The 25829-nt window shown below is 45.2% G+C and overlaps 1 protein-coding gene and 1 pseudogene across 1 annotated transcript in view; both read right to left on the bottom strand.

Annotated features, from left to right (window-relative positions):
* Window positions 1-24251, bottom strand: part of LOC103557110 (uncharacterized) — a 61278-nt gene extending 37027 nt beyond the window's left edge. The window contains exons 1-6 of the mRNA XM_070577740.1: window positions 24098-24251; window positions 21054-21191; window positions 16292-16391; window positions 16109-16259; window positions 12347-12556; window positions 10435-10605 (exon numbers count right to left, since the gene is read on the bottom strand). Coding sequence (XP_070433841.1) covers window positions 10435-10605; window positions 12347-12556; window positions 16109-16259; window positions 16292-16391; window positions 21054-21191; window positions 24098-24251 — 924 coding nt within the window. The remainder of the gene's footprint in view (window positions 1-10434; window positions 10606-12346; window positions 12557-16108; window positions 16260-16291; window positions 16392-21053; window positions 21192-24097) is intronic.
* A 370-nt stretch (window positions 24252-24621) lies between these two features.
* On the bottom strand, window positions 24622-25171 carry LOC103557100 (large ribosomal subunit protein uL6 pseudogene; annotated as a pseudogene).
* Between the last annotated feature and the right edge of the window lie 658 nt (window positions 25172-25829).

Below are 25829 nucleotides of genomic sequence, written 5' to 3'. Positions count from 1 at the left end.
CATCTGCAAATAGTGACAGTTTCACTTCTTACTTTCCAATTTGGATTCCTTTTATTTCTTTTTCTTGCCTGATTGCTCTGGCTAGGACTTCCAATACTATGTGAAGTAAGAGTGGTGAAAGTGGGCATCCTTGTCTGGTTCTTGTTCTTAAAGGGATGGCTTTCAGTTTTTCTCCATTGAGTATGATATTAGCTGTGGTTTTGTCATATATGGCCTTTACTTTGTTGAGGTACTTTCCTTCTATACCCATTTTATTCAGAGTTTTTATCATAATGGATGCTGTATCTTGTCAAATGCTTTCTCTGCATCTATTGAGATGATCACGTGATTTTTATTCTTCATTTTGTTAACGTGGTGAATCATGTTGATTGATTTGCAGATGTTGAACCATCCCTGCATCCTTGGAATAAATCCCACTTGATCATGGTGCGTGATTTTTTTGACGTATTATTGTATTTGATTTGCTAGTATTTTGTTGAGGATTTTTGCATAGATGTTCATCAGTGATATCAGCCTATAACTTTCTTTTTTTTGTGTTGTCTTTCTCTGGTTTTGATATCAGGGTAATGTTGGCCTCATAGAATGAGTTAGGATGCTTCCACGCCTCTTCAATTTTTTGGAAGAGTTTGAGAAGGAAAGGTATTACATCTTCTTTGAATGTTTGGTAGAATTCACCAGGGAAGCCGTCTGGTCCTGGACTTTTATTTTTGGGGAGGTTTTTGATTACTGTTTTGATCTCCTTACTCGTGATTGGTCTATTCAAATTCTCTATTTCTTATTGATTCAGTTTTGGAAGGTTGTATGATTCTAAGAATTTATCCATTTCTTCTAGATTATCCAATTTGTTGGTGTATAGCTTTTCATAGTATTCTCTTATAATCTTTTGTATTTCTGAGGTGTCCATTGTAATTTCTCCTCTTTCGTTTCTGACTTCTCTCTTTTTTTCTTGGTGAGTCTAGCTAAAGGTTTGTCAATTTTATTTATCTTTTCAAAGAACCAGCTCTTAGTGTCACTGATTGTTTTTCTATTATTTTTTTGGTCTCTATTTTATTTATTTCTGCTCTGATTTTATTATTTCCTTCCTTCTACTGATTTGGGGCTTCCTTTATTCTTCCTTTTTTCTAGTTCCTTTAGGTGCACTGTTAGATTGTTCATTTGAGATTTTTCTTTTTTGTTGAAGTAGGCCTATGTTGCTATAAACTTTCCTCTTAGAATTGTTTTTGCTGTATCCCATAAATTTTGGTATGTTGTATTTTCATTTTCATTTGTCTCCAGGTATTTTTTGATTTCTCCTTTGATTTCCTCATTGACCTAACAGTAACATTTTGTTTAATCTCTTCATATTTGTGGCTTTTCCAGTTTTATTCCTATAGTTTATTTCTAGTTTCATACTGTTGTGTTCAGAAAAGATGCTTGGTATTATTACAATCTTCTTAAATTTATTGAGACTTGTTCTGTGGTCTAATATGTGATCTATTTTGGAGAATGTTCTATGTGCATTCGAAAAGAATGTGTATTCTGTGGGTTTTGGATGGAATGTTCTGTATATATCTTCTAAGTCCATCTGGTCTAATGTGTCATGTAAAGCCAATGTTTCCTTATTGATCTTCTGTTTGTATGATCTATCCATTGGTGTGAGTGCAGCGTTAACGTCTCCTACTATTATTGTGTTACTGTCTATTTCTTCTTTTATGTCTGCTAACAATTGCTTTACATATCTAGGTGTACCTATGTTGGCTGCATAGATATTTACAAGTGTTATATCCTCTTGTTGAATTGTTCCCTTTATCATTATATAGTGACCTTCCTTGTCTCTTGTTACAGTTTTTGTTTTAAAGTCTATTTTGTCTAATGTAAGTATTGCTACCCCAGCTTTCTTTTCATTGCAATTTGCACGGAGTGTCTTTTGCCATCTCTTCACTTTCCGTTTGTGAGTGTCTTTAGGTGTCTGAAGTGTGTCTGAAGTGTGTCTCTTGGATGCAGTATATATATGTATATGGGTCTTGTTTTTTAATCCAGTCAGCCACCCTATGTATTTTGATTGGAGCATTTAATCCATTGACATTTAAAGTAGCTATTGATAAGTATGTACTTATCGCCATTTTGTTACTTTTTTTCTGGGTGCTTTCGTAGTTCTTCTCTGTTCCTTTCCTCTTCTCTTGCTCTCTTCCCTTCTGGCTTGATGGCTTTCTTTAGCATTATATTTGGGTTCCTTTCTCTTAATTTTTTTGTGTATTTATTATAAGTTTCTGGTTTGTGATTCCATGAGGTTCATATATAATAACCTAAATAAACAGCAATCTATATTAAGTTTATGGTTTCTTAAGTTTGACCTCTTGCTAATAGCTCTACTCTTTTACTCCCCTCTTCCTATATTTTATTTTCTTTATTTTTTTTTTTACACTATGAGCTTCTTATTTACTTATTTTTATTCCTAATGGAGCAAGAGCTCTTTGAGATGATTTTTTTCTTTTGAGGAAGATTAGCCCTGAGCTAACATCTGTGACCAATCCTCCTCTTTTTGCTGAGGAAGACTGGCCCTGAGCTAACATCTCTGCTCATCTCCCTCCACTTTTTATGTGGGACTCCTGCCACAGCATGGCTGCATAAGTGGTGCATAGGTCCATGCCTGGGGTCTGAACTGGCAAACCCTGGGCTGCCAAAGTGGAATGTGCAAACTTAACTGCTGCACCACCAGCCTAGCCCCTGATTTTTTTTAAAGGTATGCTCATTTTTTTTTAGTGAGGAAGATTGGCCCTGAGCTAACATCTGTTGCTAATCTTCCTCTTTTTTTTTCCCTCCCCAAAGCCCTAGTATATAGTGGTATATCCTAGTTGTAAATCCTTTTAGTTCTTCTGTGTGGGCTTGGCTTGATGAGTGGTGTGTAGGTCCGTGCCCAGGATCTGAACCAGTGAACTCTGGGCTGCTGAAGCGGAGTGTGCAAACTTAACCATTACGCCACAAGTCCAGCCCCATATTTTATGTTTATGTTTTTGACATCTCTTTTTTGTGTGTGTGTATTCATTAACCTCTTATGTTAGAAATAGATAATTTTAGTACTTTTGTCTTTTGACCTTCATATTAGCTTTATAGGTGGTTGGTCTGCTACCTTTACTGTATATTTGCCTTTACCAGTGATTTTATTATTACTTTTTGGATAATTTTCTTATTCCTATTTGTGGTCTTTTCTTTTCCACTTAAACAAGCCCCTTTACCATTTCTTGTAAGGCTGGTTTATTGGTGATAAACTCCTTTAGTTTGTGCTTGTCTGGAAAACTCTTTATCTCTCCTTTCATTCTGAATGATAATCTTGCCAGGTAGAGTATTCTTGGCTGTAGGTGTTTTCCTTTCAGCACTTCAAATATGTCATGCTACTCCCTTCTAGCCTGTAAGGTTTCTGCTGAGAAGTCAGCTGATAGCCTTATGGGGTTTCCTCTGTATGTAACTTGTTGCCTTTCTCTTGCAGCTTTTAGGATTCTCTCTTTGTCTTTAGTTCTTGACATTTTGATTATAATGTATCTTGGTGTGGGCATCTTTGAGTTTATCTTCTTTGGTGCTCTCTGTGCTTCCTGTACCTGGATATCTGTTTCCTTCCTTAGCTTAGGAAAGTTTTCAGCTATTATTTCTTCAAATAGATTTTCTGCCCCTTTGTCTCTCTCTTCTTCTTCTGGGACACCTATAATACGGATGTTAGTGTGCTTGGTGTCATCCTAGAGGTCTCTTAGACAGTCCTTGTTCTTTTTAATTCTTTTTTTTTCTTTTATCTGTTCAGCTTGGATGATCTCCTCTAATATTTTGTCCAGCTGACTGATCTGTTCTTCTGTATCATCTACTCTGCTATTGATTCTCTCTGGTTAATTTTCCATTTCCATTATTGTATTCTTCAGTTCTAGTTGGTTCTTTTTATATTTTCCAATTCTTTGTTGAAGTTCTCACTGTATTTATCTATTCTTCTCCCAAGATCAGTGAGCATCCTTATGATTATTAGTTTGTATTCTTTATCAGGTAGATTGTTTATCTCTGTTTTGTTTAGTTCTTTTTCTGAGGATTTGTCTTGTTCCTTTATCTGAAACATATTCCTTTGTCTCCTCATTTTGCCTATTTCTCTGAGCTTATCTCTATGTTTTAGGTAGATCAGCTATGTCTCGCAATCTTGGAGAAGTGGACTTGTGTAAGAGATGCCTCATGAAGCCCAGCAATGGGCTTCCCTCTCATCATTAGTTCCAAATGTTGCAGGAGTGTTTCCTGTGTGGGATACATGTGTCCTTCTGTTGTGGCAGGGTTGCTCTTACTGCAGGTGCACGAGGAGGCTAGGCTGTCTCCCTGGCTGGCCGGTGGTAAGGCTCAGCTGTGAGTGGCTGCTATGGTCCTTTCAGCCACTTTATCAGGCATGGGGAGCCCCAGCACAGGTTTCTACAAGGTCCAATAGCACATTCTTGCTGCCATTTTTCTGTTAAGTGAGTAGGTGCCACTGTGGCTGGTTGCTAGGCTCAGGGGCTTACAATTGCTGTAGGGCTCTGGCCTGGAAGTCTGTTATCAGCTCTCTCAGGAGTGCAGCTGGGTAGGGCTGGCCCCAGGTGTGGCCACACACAATTGTTTCAGGCATTGGAATGTGGGGCTGATCCCCTATATGGCTTAAGATTTCTCCCAGCTGTGAAGTTCTGGAGCTAGAACGTGGCTTTTTCCCTCTCCAGAAAGGTATTTCTGCCTCTTCCACCTCAGTCAGCACTGTCCCTTGTTGTTGGGGTTCAGTTTCCAGTTCTCAGGGGTAATTGTTCCAAGGGTAGTTGTAAATTTGTTGTGTCCATGGGAGGAGGTGAGTTCAGAGCCCTCCTATACCACCATCTTCCCAGCAATCCCCCAGATGTTGACATTCTAACCAACAAATTTATCCTCCTGTGGTTGTGTTCTTTTCAGTGGAGAAGTGTTGCTATACCAATCTTCCCATAATTAGATAAAAATTGTAATAGTCAAATGACCTCATAAATAATTTATATTCCTAGTGATAGTCATTATTAGGATTTAGAGGTCTGCTCAGAACTGGACTGTGCAAATGCAGCAACGAGGTGCTTCTCATGTTGAAGCAGCTGGACTGGTGGCAACACATGAGCATCTGGCGCCATCTCAAGTTCTCTGAATGGAGGGGTCTGTGGCAAGGTCATTTCTTGTGGTAGCAAGGGATCCCAGTCATGGTTAAATCCCTTCCTAATTGACAGGAGAGAGTATGTAAAGCTACAAATCATGAAGGTCACCTTTTAGCAATTAGACTCACCATGACCTGAGGATTCCTTCCGTTCAGAATTTAAGCCTAAAAGAGGCTTTGGTGGCATTTGCAGGATTTAGTGTTTTTCGAGGTAATGACATGTTGGTCAGGGATAGGATTCCAAATTATACCTTGGCTGAAAATTAAAAAGCACTTGCAACCTTAACTACAGAGCTGGTGCCTGTGGCCTCTTTAATGAGAGAACGCCTAGTTTGAATGCTGGATTGGATTTCTCAAGCTGTCCTTCTGACAGAGGAGGCAATGTGGCACGTCAGTGTCTATGTGAACATTGGACTGTGCAAAACAGGCTCTTGGCCAGGTCCCAAAGACTTCAACCTGTGGTTTGCAGTGTCGCTCCCTGGGGCAAGACCACAGACATCTACCATGAAGTCCTCAGCAGCCTCCTGACAACCAAGAGGGCTGCATTTTAAGGAACTGTTCAGGATCACTCTTAAAATGCATAGACTGCTTTCCATTTCCAGCTTGAATGGACTGGGCACCTTGACTGACTCTCTGAATAAAAACAACTAAAAATTCTGGTTATATACTTAAAATATCTTTTTTTAAATTTATTTTTTAATTGTGGTAAAATACACATAACATAAAATTGACCATTTTAACCATTTTTAAGTGACAGTTCAGTGACATTAAGTACCTTCACATTGTTGTACAACCCTCACCACTTTCCATCTCCAGACTCTTTTCAGCTTGCAAAGCTGAAACTCTGTCCTCATTAAACAATAACTCTCATTCTCCCCTCCCCCCGGTTCCTGGCACCTACATTCTCATTTATGTCTTCATGATTTTGATTACTCTACATGCCTCATGTAAAGGAATCACGCAGTATTTGTTCTTTTGTGATGGACTTATCTCACTTTGCATAATGTGGTCAAGGTTGATCGTGTTGTAGCATGTGTCAGAATCTCCTTCCTTTTAGAGGCTGAATAATAGCCCGCTGTATGTGTATACTGTATTCTCTTCATCCACTCGTCTGTCAATGGACATCTGGGTTGCTTCCACCTTTTGGCTACTGTAAACATGCTGCTGTGGACACGGGTGTACAAATCCTTCTTCCAGACCTTGCTTTCAATTCTTTGGGGAATATACCCCAAAGTGGAATTGCTGGATCATATGGTGATTCTATTTTAAAAATTTTGAGGAACCACCATACTGTTTTTATAGTGGCCGCGCTATTCTACATGTTCACCAATAGTGCACAAAGGTTTCAATTTCTCCACATTGTCAACACATGTTATTTTCTGGTTTTCTGAGAGCAGCCACCGCAATCATGTGAAGTGGGATCTCATCTCCATTGCTCCAGTGATTATGATGTGCTTTTCATGTACTTATTGGTCATCTGTGTGTCTTCTTTGGAGAATATCTATTCAAGTCCTTTTCCTGTTTTAAAATCGGGTTGCCTGGTTTTTTTTCTTGTTGAGTTGTAGAAGTTCTTTATATATTCTGGGTGTTAACTCCTCAACAGGTAGATGATGTGCAACTACTTTCTCCCATTCCATGGGTTGCCTTTTCGTTCTGTTGAGTGTGTCCTTTGATGCGTGGAACTTTTACATTTTGATGTAGCCCAATTTATCTATTTTACTTTTGTTGCCTGCACGTTTGCTGTCATATCCAAGAAATGATTGCCAAATCCAATGTCCTGAAGCTTTTCCTCTATGTTTTCTTTTAAGAGTTTAAAAAATATCGTTTTAAAATGTGTTGACTGACTGGCAGGTTAGTGAGTAAAGACCAAAGGCCAACTAATGAGAGAACGTGGGGACCTGGAGGGGTACGCAGGCCACTGAAACTAGCTCTTCCCTTGAAAGCATCACTCAAGCAATTGGCTCTGGTTTTCAGGGATCATGCAGTCCAGAGGACAGGAGATAAAGCCCAAGACCACTACAGGTGGAGTCCAGTAGAAAATGCTGCATAAAGGGTGGTCTAAAACATAACGTGGCCCATAGTGTTATGCCCTTAGAGTATGGATAAACTAGGAATAAACCCAATTCTCCCCTCCCCCAAAGGATCCCGGGGGAAAGTGCCTACCTCAAACTGATACTGAGTACACAGAAGACAATCTATCCCCTGAGATCTCACAACACAGGTTTCTACCTTGAATTAATACCACCTGGATGGTTCAAAGAAACCTCAGAGCCAGAATTTAATTTAATGTAGCCCTGAGATGGCAGCTACCTGAGCATGTGGCAGAAGCAAATTCTCTCTGGAGGCAGCTACCTTCAAACTAGAGCTCAGTGAATTGCCACAACTATCTTTCCAGGCAATATGAGTTTACAGTAAAAAAAGAAATCACAAAAACACACAGAGGAATGTCACCATGTGTAAGAGCCAGTAGAAGCAAGAGTCGGCCATACCTGACCCCCAAAATAATTGATTACTGAATCCGTTAGACATAGATTATAAAAAAGTTTAACACATTCAAAGAAGTAAAATAAGGGATTTCTAAAAGGCAGGAGACTAGAAAAATGGCCACTAATGCCCTCTCCCCATCTCTACTCCCTCTCACCTCCCTACAACAAGTTTTATGATAAACAAACAGGACAGTTTTACCTGTTTTTTGAACTGTATTTAAATGCATACATACAGGATGTATTCCTTTGTGTCTCTCTTCATTTGTACATTACATTGGTGAGAGTCATCCTATTTTATTTTTGCATAGCTGTAGTTAGTTCATTTTCATTGCTATTTACAACATTCCATTGCTATTCTACAACATGAACATATCACAATTTCTTTATCCATTCTACTGTTGATGGAATTTGGTTGCTTCCAGTTTTGGGCTATCATGATTAATGCTTCCACAAACATTTGTGTGTGTGTCACCTGGTGCCTATGCGCACACCTTTATGTCAGGCACATAGCTGCAGAGTAGAATCGCTGGATCACAGACTTTGGTAACAGTAGATACTGCAATAAAATTTTCCATAGTGATTGCACCAGTTTCCACTCCTACCAAAGCGCATGAAAACTCCAGTCGTTCCAAATCCTCATTAACACGATTTTATTTTCACTATCCCAGTGGCTATGCAGTAGTATCTCTTCATGTTTTTAATTTCCATTCTCCTCACTCCTCATGAGGTTAAGCACATTTTTATATGTTTATTGGCTCTTTGATATCTTTTTTGTGAAATCCCTATTCAAGTTTCTTGACTATGTTTCTATTGGATTATTCTTAAGTTGATGTATGAGAGTTCTTTATATATCCTACGTATGAACTCTTTTTGATTATATATGTAGCAAATATCTTTTCCAGATCTGTGGCTTGCCTTTTCACTCTCTTAATGGTGATTCTTTTTTTTCTTAAAGATTTAATTTTTTTCCTTTTTCTCCCCAAACTCCCCCCCCCCCCCAGTACATAGTTGTATATTCTTAGTTGTGGGTCCTTCCAGTTGTGGCACATGGGACACCACCTCAGCGTGGCTTAATGAGTGGTGCCATGTCCGCACCCAGGATTCGAACCAAGGAAACACTGGGCCGCCTGCAGTGGAACGTGCAAACTTAACCACTCAGCCACGGGGCCGGCCCCTCTTAATGGTGATTCTTGTTGAACACAAGTTGTTAGTTTTAATGGAGTCCGATTTATCAATATTTTATGGGGGTTTTTTGTGTGCGTGTCCTGTTTGAGAAGTTTTTCTCCACCCAAAGTCATGAGGATATTTTCCTATATTATCTTCCAGAAACTTTAGTGTATTGCCTTTGGAATTTACAGTCCGCTTGGAATTGATTCTGGGTATGATATGAGGTAGGGTCAAGCTTCTTTATCTCTCATACTGTGTATTTCAGCTTATCTTGTTGTCCTCAGTGAAAGGGTTGGTCTGAATGATCTATTTGCCCTTTCCAGAAGTAAAGTCCCATATATGACTTCTCACTCGCAATAATGGAAGTTCAACTGAAAAAAATAATTATGGTTAGTCTCTAAGTGTATATCCAGCAAAGTTATCATTCAAGAATGAAGGTTATCCGTGATATGACAACAGCCAAAATTAGTGAACATGGAGAAATCTCAACAACACAATGTGAGTAAAAAAGTAAGTCACAAAATCATATACACAGTATAATTCCATTTATGTAAGTAAAAACATACACGCACGTGTCCTAAAAGTATAAAAACATGCATGGGGTTGATACACAATAACTTTAGGCTAATGGCACCTCTGGGAAGTAGATGGTAGACAAAAGTGAGATGAACTTTAGCTACTGTATTTGTAAATATCTGCACTTTTTATTCCTTGAGAAAAGTGTATTACATGATGGAGGTGTGGGGTCTCGCATGCTCAGCAATACACTGTGAGCCCTTTAAGAGTCATGTGTCCTTCTGGCCCCCTTCTGGGCAGGACGCCAGGCTGCCGGGATTGGTAAGGATCCAGGGCCTGGCCAGCCCAGATCTTAACTTATCTCACTCATGGAACATCACGAAGGAACACAGAGCCCCTCCGCATGAGCTACTGCTCCTGGGAATGCTGGCCATGCCAGGGACAGCCCCTCTCAGCAAGCACATAGCCTTTGCGTCCCCTCGTAAGAAGCAACCCCCTCCTGCCCGTGGTAGTGGTACACAGCTCTGTCCAGCCGGCCGCCCCTAGACACACCCTCATGTAAGTCCCAATAACCTTATGTCTCGTACACTGTCTCCAGGTCTTTTCTTCACTCTCTCTGCAACTTATCCCACACTGCCTACACAACTGGGCGTGCAGCCAGACAGGTGGGTACATGGATGTCAGTTCAATTATATTTTGCATGTTTATATGTTTGAAATGTTTTATTTAAAAAAAATGTTTTTTTTTAAAAAGAAAACTTTGCAGCATGTCAGTCAACAACCAAACGACTAAAGTTGAATGCATGATGTAATATGCTTATATTCAATTTTAAGGTTAATTGAAGAAAATTTTTTTTCCTGAGGAAGATTTGCCCTGAGCTAACATCTGTTGCCAATCCTCCTCTTTTTTCGCTTGAGGAAGATTATCCCTGAACTAGTATCTGTGCCAATCTTCCTCTATTTTGTATGTAGGTCACTACAACAGCATGGCTGATGAGTGCTGTAGGTCCGTGCCAGGGATCCGAACCCATGAATCTGGGCCACCGAAGCAGAGCATGTGGAACTTAACCACTACACTATGGGACCAGCCCCTGAAGAAATAATTTTAAAATCCTTGACTCACGAGTCTGGCAATCTCTGGGTTGCTCAGTTGAAGGCCCCAGATGCAGATCTCTTTCCCCAGCGTGTAACACTCTTCTCGAATTGTCATAAGCAAAGGTTCCAAGGAAATCGGTGGGATGCTTGGCGGGGAGTCATCAGGTCTTACAAGTATAAACTGGAATGTAAGAAAAAACTACAGGTGGACATCATAAGGAGATGTCCATGCACCTGAATATGTGGAGAAAGAATATTGTAATTGAACAACATTTGAAGAACATTTAATAGTTATTGACTTTGGATCAGGTACACATTGAGGCGGTAACTCAAGACAAATTCATGCAGTTCCTGCCATGTGCAGAGCTCCAGGGAAAGTCCTACAGGGCAGAGATTTTCCCAGCAGGTCACTATCTATTGTTGGGTCAGGAAATCAGTTTAGCGGGTTGCAAGTAGCTTTTCTTTCTTTCTTTCTTTAATGAAATAGAAAAGGAGAGAAATTATCTGAGTGTATCCTATGCAGTAAGGAATAATTGTCTCACGAGACTTTTAATTTAGTGAGATTCAAAACCAAAATGGAGACACCATCAAAGCAACTCATCCAACATAAACAGTCCTTATGGTCATACCAAGTCACACCAGTACTTATATACTGGGTCATTACGTCAATTGTATTTCCAAAGGTGATTGTAACAAAAAAAAGTTTGAAAACATTGCTGAAGGGACTATAAATTTGAATAAGATTTATGATTTACCTTTATAATTAAATAATGGAAGCTAATTAGAAGAACTATAGTAGAAACAAATAAATTAGTAATTATTTTACCACAAAAAGGATGGCTCTGGGAAGCTCCTCCACTGGGATGAGCAGGGAGATGTGTGGGGAGCCTAGGGAAGGAACTGCAAAAGAAGGGATTAGGAAGACGGCAGATGGGGGAGAGGAGAACGGAGGAAGCGGGGTGAGAGCTGAAGAGACGGAGAGGAGAGGGTGGCAGCTGCCCTGGGCAGTGGAAGTTCAGATGGAAGAGAGAGATGGTTAGAGAGGAACTTCAGGAGGTTCTTTCTGTGTGGCATGCAATGTAATCAATCTCCCTCCCATTCCCAAAAACAGCATTCAGGAAAAACATGGGTGGGATGGATTTGGGTCAAAGTCACCTTAGAATAGTGATGATCTTTTCCTTAAGCACCCGTCTCTATTTAATTATCGTGTCTTGTTTAGCACTCGGCATTTCAGGCAATCAGTAGGTATTTGATTATTAAAACACAGACTGTCTTTCTGGGCTGGTGATAGAAAAGTCGTGAAGTTGGCAGTCTGTCTTTGCGGGCCAGGCTCCCCCTTCTGGCGTCCAGCCGCCCCTTCCCAGGAGCTGACCATTTAGTTTCAGTGCTGGCCTCCTTTCTTTTCCCCTCATACCCAATCCCGAGATTTAGTCTCAGAAGAGATATGACATCAGAATTCTTTCTGAAATCCAGGGCTTTTGGAGTCAGAATTATGTGAATGCTGACCTCACTCTAAGCGAGACGGGAGGTGGGGGTGAGCTCAGGTCTGACCTGATGACACGGGCAAGTCAGCAGTCAGGGGAAGGAGACAGTCACACGGAGGGGTCAGGGCCGTGGCTGCAGTGCTGCGGAGGGAGGTCTCGCAACGAGGAAAAAGTGGTGCTTTTGAGCTGGACTTTCCAAATGCAGCGTGGGAGAAGGGGCCGGTTGGCCATTCTGGATGTGAAGTGGTATGAGGAAAGGGAGGCCCGTGGGAAGGCCTGTGGGGGCGGGGAGGTGGGGAAGTGCCAGCGGGCCAGGCTTTGGGCTTTGGTCAGGCAGGGATGCAGAGGGGGTGACACCACCACCTCTGGGCTTGGGAGGATGGAGGACCCATGATCATCGGGAGTAAACCCTACTCCATTTCACAGAGGTATAAACAGAGGAGACCATACGCTCACCTTCCTGAGAATCTGTCCATTGTCAATGCCGGCTTTCAGGTCCCTCTTGATGGCCGGGCACACGGACGTCCGAGTCTGTGCACAGTGCTTCTCGTACGTTCTCAGGAACTTCTGGAGAATCGGAACGACGGGCAGGGCTGCTCCTTTAGCTTTTTGTCTTCCTTCCTTCGCTCGCAGCATTGTCTCCCAGTGTTGGATTCCACATGGATTCTGAAAACAGTAACTTGCCCTGAGACCCGTCACACAGATGTCCTTTTAAGGAGCAGATCACACCTCCCTCACTAAAAACTGGCAAACATTGCGGCACATTGTTCTCTGAAAATCTTAAAGTGCTTCATTTATCTTAAAACAGGAGTAAGGAATCAAGAGCGAGACAGTCGAGTGGAATTGTTCAATTTCCAATTGCTATCTTCATGAGTCCATGTTTTTCTTTTAGATTCTTTAAAACGGGGGCAGTACCCATGGAACTCAATTCTAAAGGAATGCAGTTAACATTGATAGTGGGTACTAAATATGACCAAGGCCACATTGATTTAAAAATGGCATAATTCTCTTCATAGACACAGTTCTTGCCAGCCAGTGTATCACAGTGGCTGAGAACATGGGTTTTGGAGGTGAGCAGACTTGGACTTTAGACTTGTCTCCACCGCTTGACTCCCTGGGTGGCCTCAGATAAGTTATGAAGCTTCTTCAAGCCTCTGTTGCCCCATCTGTAAAATGGATTATGGCCATCATAAGGGTCAAGTGACGTAAATATATAAAGCACTTAGCACGAGGCCTGGCCCATCGTGGAAGCGCTCAATAAACTTATTATTATTGATGTTATTGTTACTCTGCTGGCCACAGGAAGCCACCCGATCAGTACTGATTTTGCTCTTTAAATTATCCAGTCCCAGAGGGCTCCTCCATGTGATAACTTACGTAGCAGTTGGGTCACTGAACCGAGTTCACAGAGACAAAGGTTTATGGGAATTATTGGAGTTTTCCCAAATGGGAAAGTTTCCAGCTAGAGACTGTCCAAAAGTGTGTTTATTATCTTACAGTAAAAGGGGCTCTCCTTGTTAAATCCAGGCCTGGTGGAGCATCCCAAAGAAACTAGGAGGCAGGGGCTGTCGAGAAGGGCAGATATCCAAAGGAATGCCGCTTCTTTGCTACGCTGCCATCACTTCTCCACTTGCATGACTGCAGCAGCCCAGGCCTCTTAGGGCTGTTCTCCACCCAGTCACCAGAGCGATGTTTGAACTGTAAATTAGATCATGTGACTCTTCTGCTTAAACCTCTCCAATGGTTCCCCATTACACTTATCTTGACTGAATTTCATATACACTTATTCTGTCAGTTGTTGAGAGGTATATAAATGTAAATTTGTCTATTTCTGCTATTAATTCTGTAAATTTTTAAAAATATATTTTGAAGCTATCTTATTAGGTGCCTACAAATTTAGAACTGATAAATCTTCTTGGAGGATCTACCCTTTTGTCATTACTTAATACCGTGCATCTCTAGTAATGCCTTGTGTCTTAGAGCCACAGTTCCCAAACCGTGTCCCGAGGTGCTTAGAGGGACTGCAAACCTACAGGGCACTGTGGGGTATTTTAAGTATTCAAGAGAAAACTAGCAACGTCTGTTAGATGCTATTTGAACTACTGGAGGTAGTTCACAGTTTCAGATTAGATCACACTTGTATTGGAATCCTATTGCTGCATAAAAAATTACCCCATCATGAGCGAAAAACATTCTGGAAAGTCAGAATGATCCCAGCAGAATGTAGAGACACTCAGGTACTGGGGTAAGGGAAACTCACAATATTTTAGCTCTGGTTGGGACTTTACAGATTGTCTAATCCCAGGGAGCCATCACGAGGATGACCAACTGTCCTGGCTGTGAGTGCTAAAACCAGGAAAGTCCTGGGCAAACTCTCCTGGGAAGTTGTCTACCCTACCACTTCCCTCACCCATGGCCATTGGCCAGCTGCAGCCTCAGAATTCTGCTCCCGGGTCCGCTCCAGGCTGCTGCAGAGCAACCAGACTTGGCAGCTACCAGAAACCTATTTGCCATCTCGGGCCTGGGCTAACGTCTTGTTTCACACGTGATAAAAGAGGGGCTCAGGAAGGGAAGGAAGGGACTTGATCCAGCTGAGAACAGAACTGGGCTGCTGACTCCCAAGACTGTTTTTGGAAACCATCCCAGGTGAGTCCTACCATCTGGCAATTGGCAAAGACTGGCATGGCATTGTGGGAGCGGGCGGCTCAGGCTTTGGGTCAAGAGGGACTGGTTTGAATCCTGTGCCTGTCAATTATTAGTAGGCTGATTGTGGGAAATCACTTCTCTGAAACTCATTTTCTTCATCTGTAAAAACAGTGGGAATATCACCTCTTTGGTATTTGTGAGGATTAAATGAGACCACATATGCAGTGTTCTTCATCAGTAACATGGGAGTGATGGTGAGAAAGAATTGTTCTGAGGAATAATGAGTTACTACACGACCAATGCTAAGAACAGAGCCTGGCACATAGTAAATGCTTTGATGGGGAATCTGAGCCGGGTTAAGTGACTTGCCTAAGGACAGACACAGGCAAGTAGTGCAGTTGGGATTCCAATTCAGGCCATCTGGCTCCGGAGCCAAATTCTTAAGCAGTGTAAGGTACCACCTGTGCCACCTGTACTCTGTAAGGTACTGTTATGGACTAAATGCTTGCGTCCACCCAAAATTTATATGTTGAAGCCCTAACTCTGGGTGTGATGATATTTGGAGGTGGGGCCTTTGGGAGGTGATGAGGGCTAAGTTGAGATCATGAGGGTGCGGCCTCAGAGCTGGTCAGATGGCTGCCATCTACAAGCCAGGAGAAAACGCCTTAAAATGAAACCTCCCTTGCTGGTGCCTCCATCCTGGATTTCCCAGCCTCTGGAACTGTCAGAAACAGATTCCCGCTGTTTAAGCTACCAGTCTGCTGCATTTTGTTGTGGCAGCAGAGCTAGGACGGGTGCTATACAATATCACTGTGCACAATAGGAAGTATTTTTCACCAGTCCGTTCCGGGTATTTACAGAGGCACAAAGTACACACTGATACATTCTACAAACACTCTGTTAAGACCCTCTGCAATCTTGAGTTTTTCACTTAATATTTTATCATGAGCATTTCTTTATGTCATTTCCATATCCGGTAGGTGTGTGGCCCGAGGCAGCAACCACCTAGGTTCTTAGGGGTAGCATTGATCCGCTGAGTCATGAATGGATGTCTCCTGGAGGTCTAAGGAGTGTGTGCCCCACCCTACGCTAGGTGTGCTTATCCCACCTGAGGTGACTGTCCCCTCCTCGGCATTGGCGGGGTGGGGGCTGCAGGGGTGAGGGTGGGGGCGGGCAGGCGGGCCCTGCCGTCTGTCCCGGCTCTGAGTGCCCTGCTCGCCAGCTCAGACGGCTGCTGGCTGTCCCTCGGAGTCTCAGGGACAAGGAGAGGGCCGGCAGGAGGGGCTGCTTTCCGCTCCCTTTCCAAGGCTCCCGAGGCACGCAACAATTTCAGTAGATTCCGGAGAAAATCCTCACCACCCCTCGAGGCCGGGAAGGGCCCCTGCGGTGCGCCGGGCCCCGGGAGGGCGGGATGGGGAGCTCGGGGCCAGGGGCGGGGGATGGGGAGGCGCGAGCCCGCACCCTCTCGGGGGAGCCCGGGCCCAGCCGTGGCTCGAGCGTTCAACCAGGGGCGCCGGAGCAACCTTGACCCGCCTCGGGCACGCTCCCACCCCCGCCTGCGCCCGCACTCACTCGGCGCACTGTGTCCCCGTCCCTCGCCGACCCGCTTCCCGCGTCGGTCCGCGCCCTGGAGACGGCAGCCGGGGCGGTCACAGCCAGGGGCGGAGGCTGCAGGGGACCGGTGACCCGCGAGGGGCCGGGCGCGGAGGAAGAAGAGCGGGCGCTGGAGGGGGGAGGAGGGGCGGCAGGACATACCGTTCAAGGGCTGGTCGGGGCGCGGGCTGGGCCTGAGATCTCCTGGTGTCCTGCCGCAGGTCAAGGTGGTCGCAGCCAGTGGCCCTGCGAAGGACGGGGTCTAAGAGGGGACAGAAGTTGGGGACCCATGTCCTAGGTCATCACTGGGGCATCGGAGGGACAGAGGTGTCCAAAGGGTGGATGTCCCAGCCTGGTACCGCCGCCGCGAGGTCCGCTGTGGACCGCACCCCAGCCCTAACCCGGTTTCCCATAGAAACCAAGTTGCGAAGGATGGTTGCGTCCGTCAACAACAGGCAGAAGCCGGAGGAGGGGGCTCTCCTGCCCACTGGAGAGGTTTCGTTGTGCGGGTTTTTTTCTTCCCAGGAGGAAGGCGGCGCCAGGATAAGGGAGGCAGCTTAGAGGCTGGGCCTGTGAGAGTTTTTGTGGAGAATATTGAGGAAAGAGATGCCAAAGCAGGTGCAGCTTTCGGAAGAAGTGGAGGGGAGAGGAAAAAGAGGCTTTTAAGAAATCTTGCTGTGGGCACTGGCTTGGGGGCTTGTAAATTTAAGGATTTAGGGGCAGAATAAAAGCCCCAAAGATATCCGTGCCCTAATCCTGAGAACCTGTGAATATGTTACTGTAGATGGCCGAAGTGACTATGCAGATGTGACTGAAGTTACAGACCTTGAGATGGGACTCTCATCTTGGATTATTCCCGCGGCGCCGGGCTAATTGCTTGAGTGGAGAACACGAAAGCGGAAACTTTCCCCGCTGGGTGAGAGAAAGAGACGAGAGATGAGGAGAAAAGTCCCAGAGATGCAATGAGAAGGGCTCCACCCGCTGTGGCTGACTTTAAAGATGGAGGAAGGAGGCAGCCTCTGGAAGCTGGGAGAGGTGTGGAAATGCATTCTCCACAGACCTCAAGAAGGAACCCAGCCCTGCCGACGCTCTGATTTTAGTTCAGTGAGATCCGTGTGGGACTTCTGGCCTCCAGAACTGTCAGATAATAAATTATCTCCATATATCTTAGAATATAGAATAGGCTCTTAATGGATGTTTAATGAAAGAATGAGTAAAAAAGAATTTGGATTAAACTAATTCACAGTAAACTGCAAATGGAAAATAGTCCCTTAATTCCTCCAGGGCTGGCTGTAGTTTTCTAAGTATATATTTTAAACCCAAATGGCTCTAATTTAAGGAATTTTTGGCACAACGTGAAGCAAAGAGATGGGGAAGGCCAAGGAGAGCCAGGAGGGTGTCTTGCTTTTGGACAGATAGGACTTTCCAGTGAGCATGCCCCAGGCGTCATGCCCTGGGTTGTTTCTGCTTTGTGCAGCCTCTCCCTTACCCTCTGGGCCCTAGACCAGCCTTCCTAAGACATCACCACAGAAAGGCAGTGAGGGAGGAGCAGTCTGGAGTGGGGTGAGAGGCTGCACTTGCAGGTCACTGAGGTGGACTCAAAGCCGACGCTTAGGGAGCAGAGAATGAGAAGGAAGGCCAGAGTCCAAGAGGATACAGATGGAGCGAGGGTCAGAAACTAGATGGACCATCAGAAATGAGATGAGGAGTTCTTATGTGCAGTGGGCAGGTTCTTAAAGGAACTGTAACACTAGGATTAGTTTTAGCTAAGAGTGACAAAAACCCATTACCACTGGTTGAAACAATAAAGAAGTTCATTTCTCTTTCATATAAATGGACTTCATGGGCTAGCGGTCCAGAGCTGCTGCAGAAGGTCCTAGATCATGAGGAATCCAGGCTTCTCCTACGTTATTGCTCTGCTATCCTCAATGTGTGACTTCTACCTCATGGCCCAAAATGGTTACTGAGCTCCAGCCATTTTGTTCCTGTTTCAGATAGAGGGAAGGAGAACTGGACAAAGAAAGGCACATTCTCTCCCTTTAAAGATGTTTCCCAGAAATTGCATGTATGCTTTTGCTTACATTTCATTGGCCAGAAATGATCTTACTTAGCTGCAAAGGAGGCTGGGAAATATAGTCTTTATTCCAGGCAGACACGTGCCCAGACGTGTGTCCAGACATGTACCAGCTGAAAACAGGAGCTTCTATTACCTACAGAAGAAGGGAAAGATGGTTATTGGGAGACAACTAGCAACCTGAGCCACACACAGCAGCTACCAGCTACCAGGAGCACGAGGATGGCCGGGGCAGCGGGTGGCATGGGTGCCGGTTTGTAAGTACTGTGTGGGTTCCTCATCCATTGAGCATTTGTTGCAGGGGCAGCCTGGAACTCAGTCCACAGCTGTTATCGTTTTAGGTGGGTCTCACCAGGGCTGAATTACCGGAGAGGCTAGGCGTGTGTTTTCGGTTCCAGCAAAACTGGGAGACGAAACAACAACAAAGGTGGGGAAAGAATTTGATATTGCATATTTCAAAAACACCTGCTCAAAGTAGTTTTGGGAAAAATGAGAACTTTGTCAGACTTCATTATCTGTATTTTGCTATGCGGTGTTGTTTTGGTTTGTGATTTAAGCACAGAGGGGAGGTGGCTGTGCTGTCATCTTTCTGGTTCTCTGAGCCCTGATGGGGCCCTCAGAACTCAGGTCAGGGTCCGCCCACCCCGCCTGCGCACTTCCACTCCCTGCTGAGTCTGGCCACTTGAACTCTTAGAATTCTTAGCAGGGCTCTGGGTGGATTTGGCTTCTGGGGGAGGGAGCTGTTCTGCTGCTAGATACACAGGAAATCATATGCCAGATAGGAGGGAACCCAGGAGAACTCACGAGGGAGAAGACAAAGAAAGGAAGAAAGGAAAGAAAGGAGGCAAGTGAGAAGAGAGGGAAGAGAGACAAAGGAGGTGAGAGGTCAGAAGGGGAAGGGCTCACGGGCGGGCACCCCTGATGCGGTGGTTTGAAAATGCCTCCACAGAGATATCCACTTCTCTGTTCCAGAGGTGGAGCCTACTGCCCCTTTCCTTGAGTGTGGCTGGACCTGGTGACCTGATTCTAACGAATAAAATATGGTGGCAGCAACAGTGGGTGACAGGGTCATAAAAGGCATCACGACATCGTCCTTGCTCTCCCTTTGGGATCGCTAGCTCCAGGAGAAGCCAGTCACCAAGTCATGAGGACACCCCAGCAGCCCAGGAAACGCCCATGTGGCGAGGAACTGAGGCCTCCAGCCAACAGCCATGTGTGTGAGACGTCTTGGAAGCAGAGCCTTCAGGCCCAGTGAAGCCGTCAAGTCTCTGCAGCCTGGTGAGAAACCCTGAGCCAGAGCCACCCAGCGGAGCCGCTCCCAGAAGCCTGACTCTCAGAGGCCGTCTGAGATGATAAGGGTTTGTGATTTAAGCCAGCATGTTTTGGAGTAATTTGCTCCACCACCAATATATATCCAACACACCTATGAACTTCTTTCTCAATAATGGAAGATTTACAGAGACCTAAGGGGAACATGGCCGAGCTGCTGGTGGTGACCAATATCCATTCCCCACTTCTCCCTTGCTAACAGAACTCAATTTGGCATGTGGGCCAGTAAGCCAGGCTAGGAAGACGACATTCCCCAGCCTTCCTTACATGTGGGGTAACCATGTGATGCGGCACTGGCCGACGAGACGTCACCTCAAGTTGGTGGATGAAGCTCCCAGAAAGCCCTTTAAAAGGAGGCAGACCCAGGTGGCCTGAGCTTTTTGTCTTTTGTTCTTCCATTTCCTCTCACTTGGGATACGGTCACTGTGCTGAAAGTGAAGCTGCCATCCTGCACGTACAGAAGGACCAGATGTCAAACATGGCCCGGATGGCTGAGAAGATGGATGGAAGGAGATGGGGTCTCTGATTGCACCGTGGAGCTGCTGAACCTGTCTAGGCTGCCCGCCTCTGGGTTCTCATTACGTAAGGAAAGGAACACCCCAATTTATTTAAGGCAAAGCCATTCAGATTTCTGTTACCCATAGCATATGGGGATTGATAGAAATATGAGCTCCTTGATGGACCTATCTTCAGAAAATGTGCAAACATTCAATTCCAAAATTTAAAAAAGCATGTGGTGAGCAGGTTTCACATTTTTGACTGGGATTGTTTCATCGAGAATTTGTATTGTTGACCTGTCTCTGCAGCACACAGTAACTGTTGTGAAGAGAGCGGGGATTACAGAGGCAAGAAATTCTCAAGGAGAACGCAGGATTTTAACTGGAGACATGAAAACCGGCCTTGCTGGCAGCCAGACCTGGTTTCCCAGCTGCATGTAAGCGATGCTCAGACAAACCTCCCACCCCGCGCCATGTTTGGAGCTGGACGGAGACAAGACCATTCCCCAAACACAACAGGGACTAAATGTCTCTCTATTCTGAGGAATCTGAGTGATGCTGCCCCTTCACCAATTACAACCAACTCGAGTGCTCTTCCTTCTGGGGAAGATCAGATAGCCCGTTACCAAATTGCTCTCCTCTTCTTGACAGCATCCCATCTAGCAGCCCCCTCACTTCCTCCTGCCTCCTGAGAATCACCAGCACGAGCCCCTTCCTATGAAAAGCCCCTCCCAGCGTCTTCTTCCTGGGCCTGGGGGGGCTTTCGTTCCTGCTACAGCAAGACCGGTAAACCTCATGGCTTTTTTCTTTGACTGCGGTAATCTTCGGTAAGTGGGCTTTGCCAGAACACCTCCAAGAGGGAGCTTTAAGCGCCTCCCACTCAAAAATAGAGGTGCAGGAATTGGGGCAAGGAGCTACCAGCAGACCGCAGCCCTTCAAGGGGCTGGAACTGTTGCTAATTCACTCAACCTTGGTCTCATATAACTGTTCCTCCAGCTATGTGTCTGTTTCTTCCAGCACTGACTGGAGAGATGAGGGAAGGACAGTGGACTCTGAGCCTGGAGCCGCCGCCTCCCCCAGCCCAGCAGCCCAACCAGAGTTCTCAGGAAGCTCCCCTTGCCTGTTTGCTCCTTCCAGAGCCCTCGTTCAGTCCTGAAGGGACCTACGGGAAAAAGAGGCAAAACCGTCAGTGAGGAGACAGTGAGACCCTTCATCGGCGGGGAAGAGGGCATTTCTTCCAGGGTATGCTTAGAGGGAAGAGGAGATTTGGGGCGTGTCTGAAATTCATTGGCACTAGAGGTAGGGGTTCAGTGAGGACTGGCCTCGCAACCTTTGCAGGTATTTCTAAAACACGGTCTGATTAGAAAAAACATCCCAAATGAAGTTTGTAACTTAAAGGGCCGAGGATTGTTTTCCAACAAAGAGACTCTATGGAGCAGGACATTTGGAAACAAGGTTCAAATCGCTATTCAACGAGATGAACGGGATAAGGGTATAAAACCGAGTCTTCACTGTGGGCTATAGCAGTTCTTCTCATCCCCAACAACACCTTAGAATCAGCTGGGAGAGCTAAAAAATGCCCGTGCCCAGGACCCAACCTCGGACCAACTACATCAGAATCTCTGCGCCGGGGCCCGGGCATCAGGGTTTGCTCTCCATGGTCCTGGCCTGCAGCAGGTGGAAAGGCGCTGGTGTGCGGTAGAACGCTGAGACCGGGAACCAGGAATCAGCTCTCCCCTTCCTCAAGCAAGGGATTTCACTCCTCTGCTCTGATTTTCCTCATCTGCAAAATGAGTGGGGGCGAAGGTTCGAGTTTCTCAAACTTTAATATGCTCACAAATCACATGGGGATCTTGTCAGCATGAGACTGGTGCAGTAGGTCTAAGGTGGGACCTGAGATCCTGCGTTTTAAGAAGCTCCTGCGTGATGCCGATGCTGCTGGTCCGTGGACCACACTTTGAAGAGCAAGTTGTAGGTTCTCAGTTCTCAGAGTGTGGTTCTCAGAGCAGCAGCAGCATCACTGGGGAACTTGCTAGAAATGCACAGTCTTGGACCCTGTCCCAGCCCTGCTGAGTCAGAAGCTCTGGGGTGGGACCCAGCACCTGTTTTAACAAGCCCTCCAGGGGGTTTGGATGCACACTCAAGTCTGCGGACCGCGGCCGTGTGAATTCCCAAATCTCTTCCCACTCTGGGATTCCTTGGTGCCCAGTCTTTCTCATTGCTACAGAAACTGCTGACTCCTCCTCAGTACCCCAAACTGGAAATCCGTCAACACTAGAGGTGACCCTGGGGGCCCCACTGCATGTTCCTTCCCAGCACTGTCCAAGTTGTAGCTCCCTGAGGAGCCATCCCTTCTGGGAATTTGGAGCTATCACTGCCTCCCTAGTGTGATGGCTAGTTTTATGTGTCAACTTGGCTGGGCCATGGTGCCCTGATATTTGGTCATACGTTATTCTGGATGTTTCTGTGAAGATGTTTTTTGGATGAGATTAACATTTAAATCCACGGATTTTGAGTAAAGCAGATTGCCCTCCATAGTGTGGGTGGGCCTCATCTAGTCAGCTGAAGGCCTGAATGGAACAAAGACTGACCTCCCCTGAGAAACAAGTAATTGTGCCAGCAGACTACCTTTGGAGTCAACTGCACCTCTTCCCTGAATCTCCAGCCAGTGGCCTATTCCATCAGATTCTGGACTCACCAAGCCTCTACAATTGTTTGAGCCAATTCCTTAAAATAACTCTCCGTCTCTCTCTCTCTATCTACATATCTACCTATCTACCTATCTATCTGTCTGTCATCTATTTATCTGCCTCCACATCCTGTAGGTTCTGTTTCTCCGGAGAACCCTGACTACACATCTATCATTTGAAAGTCCTTTCTGCTCCTCCCCATCTTCAATGCCTCTGCTTTTAAAAAATTTTCCCCACATCTTTTTGTTCTCAAGGCCAGCTTCTCTGTGTAATAGTCAAGTATTTGAAGGGAAAAAATATCCAGAAACCTAATAGATCTCTCACCTTAAAGATCACAGTGCAAGAGCAGCATACTAGAAGAGCCCGGCTGAATGGAAATTCATCACCTTTACTTACAGTAGAATCTTTCTAATACTTTACTATCAGTTGCAAAATATCAGGCACTTCTTTTAGTAGTTGTTAATAAACAGGGAAGAATTATAATATTAAAGTCATTGCTGAAGTTGACAATTTTTCTTATTCAAATTAACTCAAATTAAGTTGAATATTCAATTTTTATTTATTTATTTATTTTTATTGATTATTACTTTTTTTGGTGAGGAAGATTGTCCCTGAGCTAACACCTGTTGCCAATCTCCCTCTTTTTGCTCTGTTTTGTATGTGGGATGCCACCGCAGTATGGCTTGATGAGTGGTGTGTAGGTCCATGCACGGGATCTGAACCCCTAAACCCTGGGCCACCGAAACAGAGCATGCAAACTTAACCACTATGCCACCGGGCTGGCCCCTCAATTTCTAATTTGGGTAGTAGGATAGAATTTTTCCTCCCCCACATTCCCCCCACTGCCTGCACCAGAGAGGGAAAAACTCTATTTGGCCTTCCTCAGGGGTGGGTCCTGTCATTCACAGGCCCATCAGGATCTCAAGGAGCAGGACAGTGGGCTGGAGGGAGGCAGGGGTGCAGTTGCCAGGTGACAGGTGAAGAGGATGCCCATCAGGGAGAAACAGTAACTGTTCCCTGGCATGAGCATCCCGAGGGTAGATATGTTGGGTAGCAAAGCATGCTTTGAAACAGTCCGTCTCAAAAGCTATCTTCAGTTGACATGGTCCTCAGTACCGTTGTCTTTCTTTGTGAAGGATGGCACACTTCTCTGCCGGGTTCCTGTATTCCACGCAGAATGGCCAAATGCAACTTGTTCTTCATGGTCATCTTTTGTGAAAAAGTCTCACAGAAGCGAGTTTGATTCAGGTGAGAAATTCACCCAGGTTCAAATATAAAAATGAGTTAAATAGTCCAGTTTAGAGTAAAAAATATAGAAAGGTGTAGAATTTGACATGATAATGTGCAAGTTATTTCCTGTTTTTGCTCAGCCTCACACCTGCCCTGGTACCCTCTGAACTATCGGGCCGAGAGTCTGCAAACTTCATTCCCAGGCTCTTTTGCCAGCTGGATCTCTGTCGAGTTCTGCCAGTTGGAGCACTGGTGGGAGACCAGAGGGGGAAAGGAGAGAGGAGACCTGCTTTGGCCCTCATGGTGTGGCACTTGTTGGCAGGTCCTAAGAGTTGCTGTCACGGCAGCAGAGGTGGGCTAATTCCTAGGCCCCAGCAGTCCAGACAGAGGAAGAACCTTTCAGTGGTTCCATCTCTTTGATGGGTTTAGCACCAAGTGCAACAGTGGCTCCCAAACTGTAGCAGCAGATGTAGGGTCCCAGGCTCCAGCTCCAGGTGGCATTGGTAGCTTCTGATATCTGGGTCTACCTGCCTTCCTGCCTTCCTTCCTTCCACCCCCCGCCCCAAATCAATAGAGGGCTTTTATTGCATCTTTAAAATATCACAAACAGGTCTTATGAATCATCTGACACCTTGTTGCTTCCATAGCTGGACAACTCTTAGATCCTGTTCATCAGCCTAGGGCACTGATACAGACACCATGCAAACATTTTCTCATATCCTTGTTTCTAATTGTTGTGGCTTGCTGAATCAAAGCAGCTGAATTGGATACAAGTCCATTGCCATTTCCTTCAAGAATTAGCTCATCTTTCTGGGCTTGAGATACTTAAGTATTGCCTGGCCTCATCCGAACCCTGCAGATATATTTTTTGCACAAGAAATTTCAGATTTCAGCAAGAGACCCATTCTGCTGAAAAATGACATTGATGGGGTCGTGAGCATACTCTGAGCTCATCTTGTAATGGAAGCCCAGGGTAACACCCTCCTTCACGCTCTGCACCTGACACACAGAGCGCCAGTGGTAGCCCGGTCCTTTCAATTTCCTACCGTTTGTCAAGCTGGAGCCTCTTCCTCTTTCCCAGGGGACTCAGTTCTACAGTGGTGTGACTGAAGCCCCTCTGCAGGGTTCCTCTGGGGCCCTTCACAAGAACCGTGCGTCCCTTCAGAGTGATGTCGGCGTTCTCTGGAACGTCAACATTCTGATTGCTGAGAATGGTCTTCATTCTCACCAGTAGATGCAGCAAAGAGCTCGCTGTTCCTTTCTTTTTGCTTCTTCTGCACTCCTCATCCTTCCTTTTGCTCTTCCAGTCCTTCTAACATCTTTGTAAAAAATTCCCCGAATTAAATTCCCTCTATTTGAAACACCTGGAGTGTTTTCTGTCTTTCTGACTGAAGCTTGACTGATAAAAAGCATGAGTGTTATTTCTAAGTTTCAAGGTGAGCAAACTTAATTCCTATGTTTAATCTGGCCCTGTTTAATTTTTGAGCTGTTTATAAGAATAGATTTTAGATCATTTTGGCCTCATCCATTTTTCTGTGTTTTGGATTTTTGTCAAGAAGAGCTCCCAGGGGCAAAATAGCATCTTTAAGGTGATCTCTGGCTGGAAGGACACAGAGCAGAGGCGTAAGTCTGGCTGAGAAGGCACACACCTGTGGTGTACTTTGTGAGAGCTGCTCTGGCCCTTGTCTGGGATCTCTGGTCACCTCCTCCAGGCCTGGCCCAGCTTTACATCCTTGGCCTTCACATTTCTGGCCTCACCTGGAAGAGTTCTTGGTCTCTCCCATGTGAGCCCACTGCTGACCCTGACTCCTGGCACTGTGACATTAGATTCTCAACCAAGGAGATAAAAACATCAGGAAACTCACTTTATGCCACTTTCT

This window comes from Equus przewalskii, chromosome 15 (assembly GCF_037783145.1).
Source record: "Equus przewalskii isolate Varuska chromosome 15, EquPr2, whole genome shotgun sequence".
NCBI classification, from domain to species: domain Eukaryota; kingdom Metazoa; phylum Chordata; class Mammalia; order Perissodactyla; family Equidae; genus Equus; species Equus przewalskii.
The sequence above is the reverse complement of the archived record's forward strand: the minus strand, read 5'-3'. Positions and strand labels throughout refer to the sequence as shown.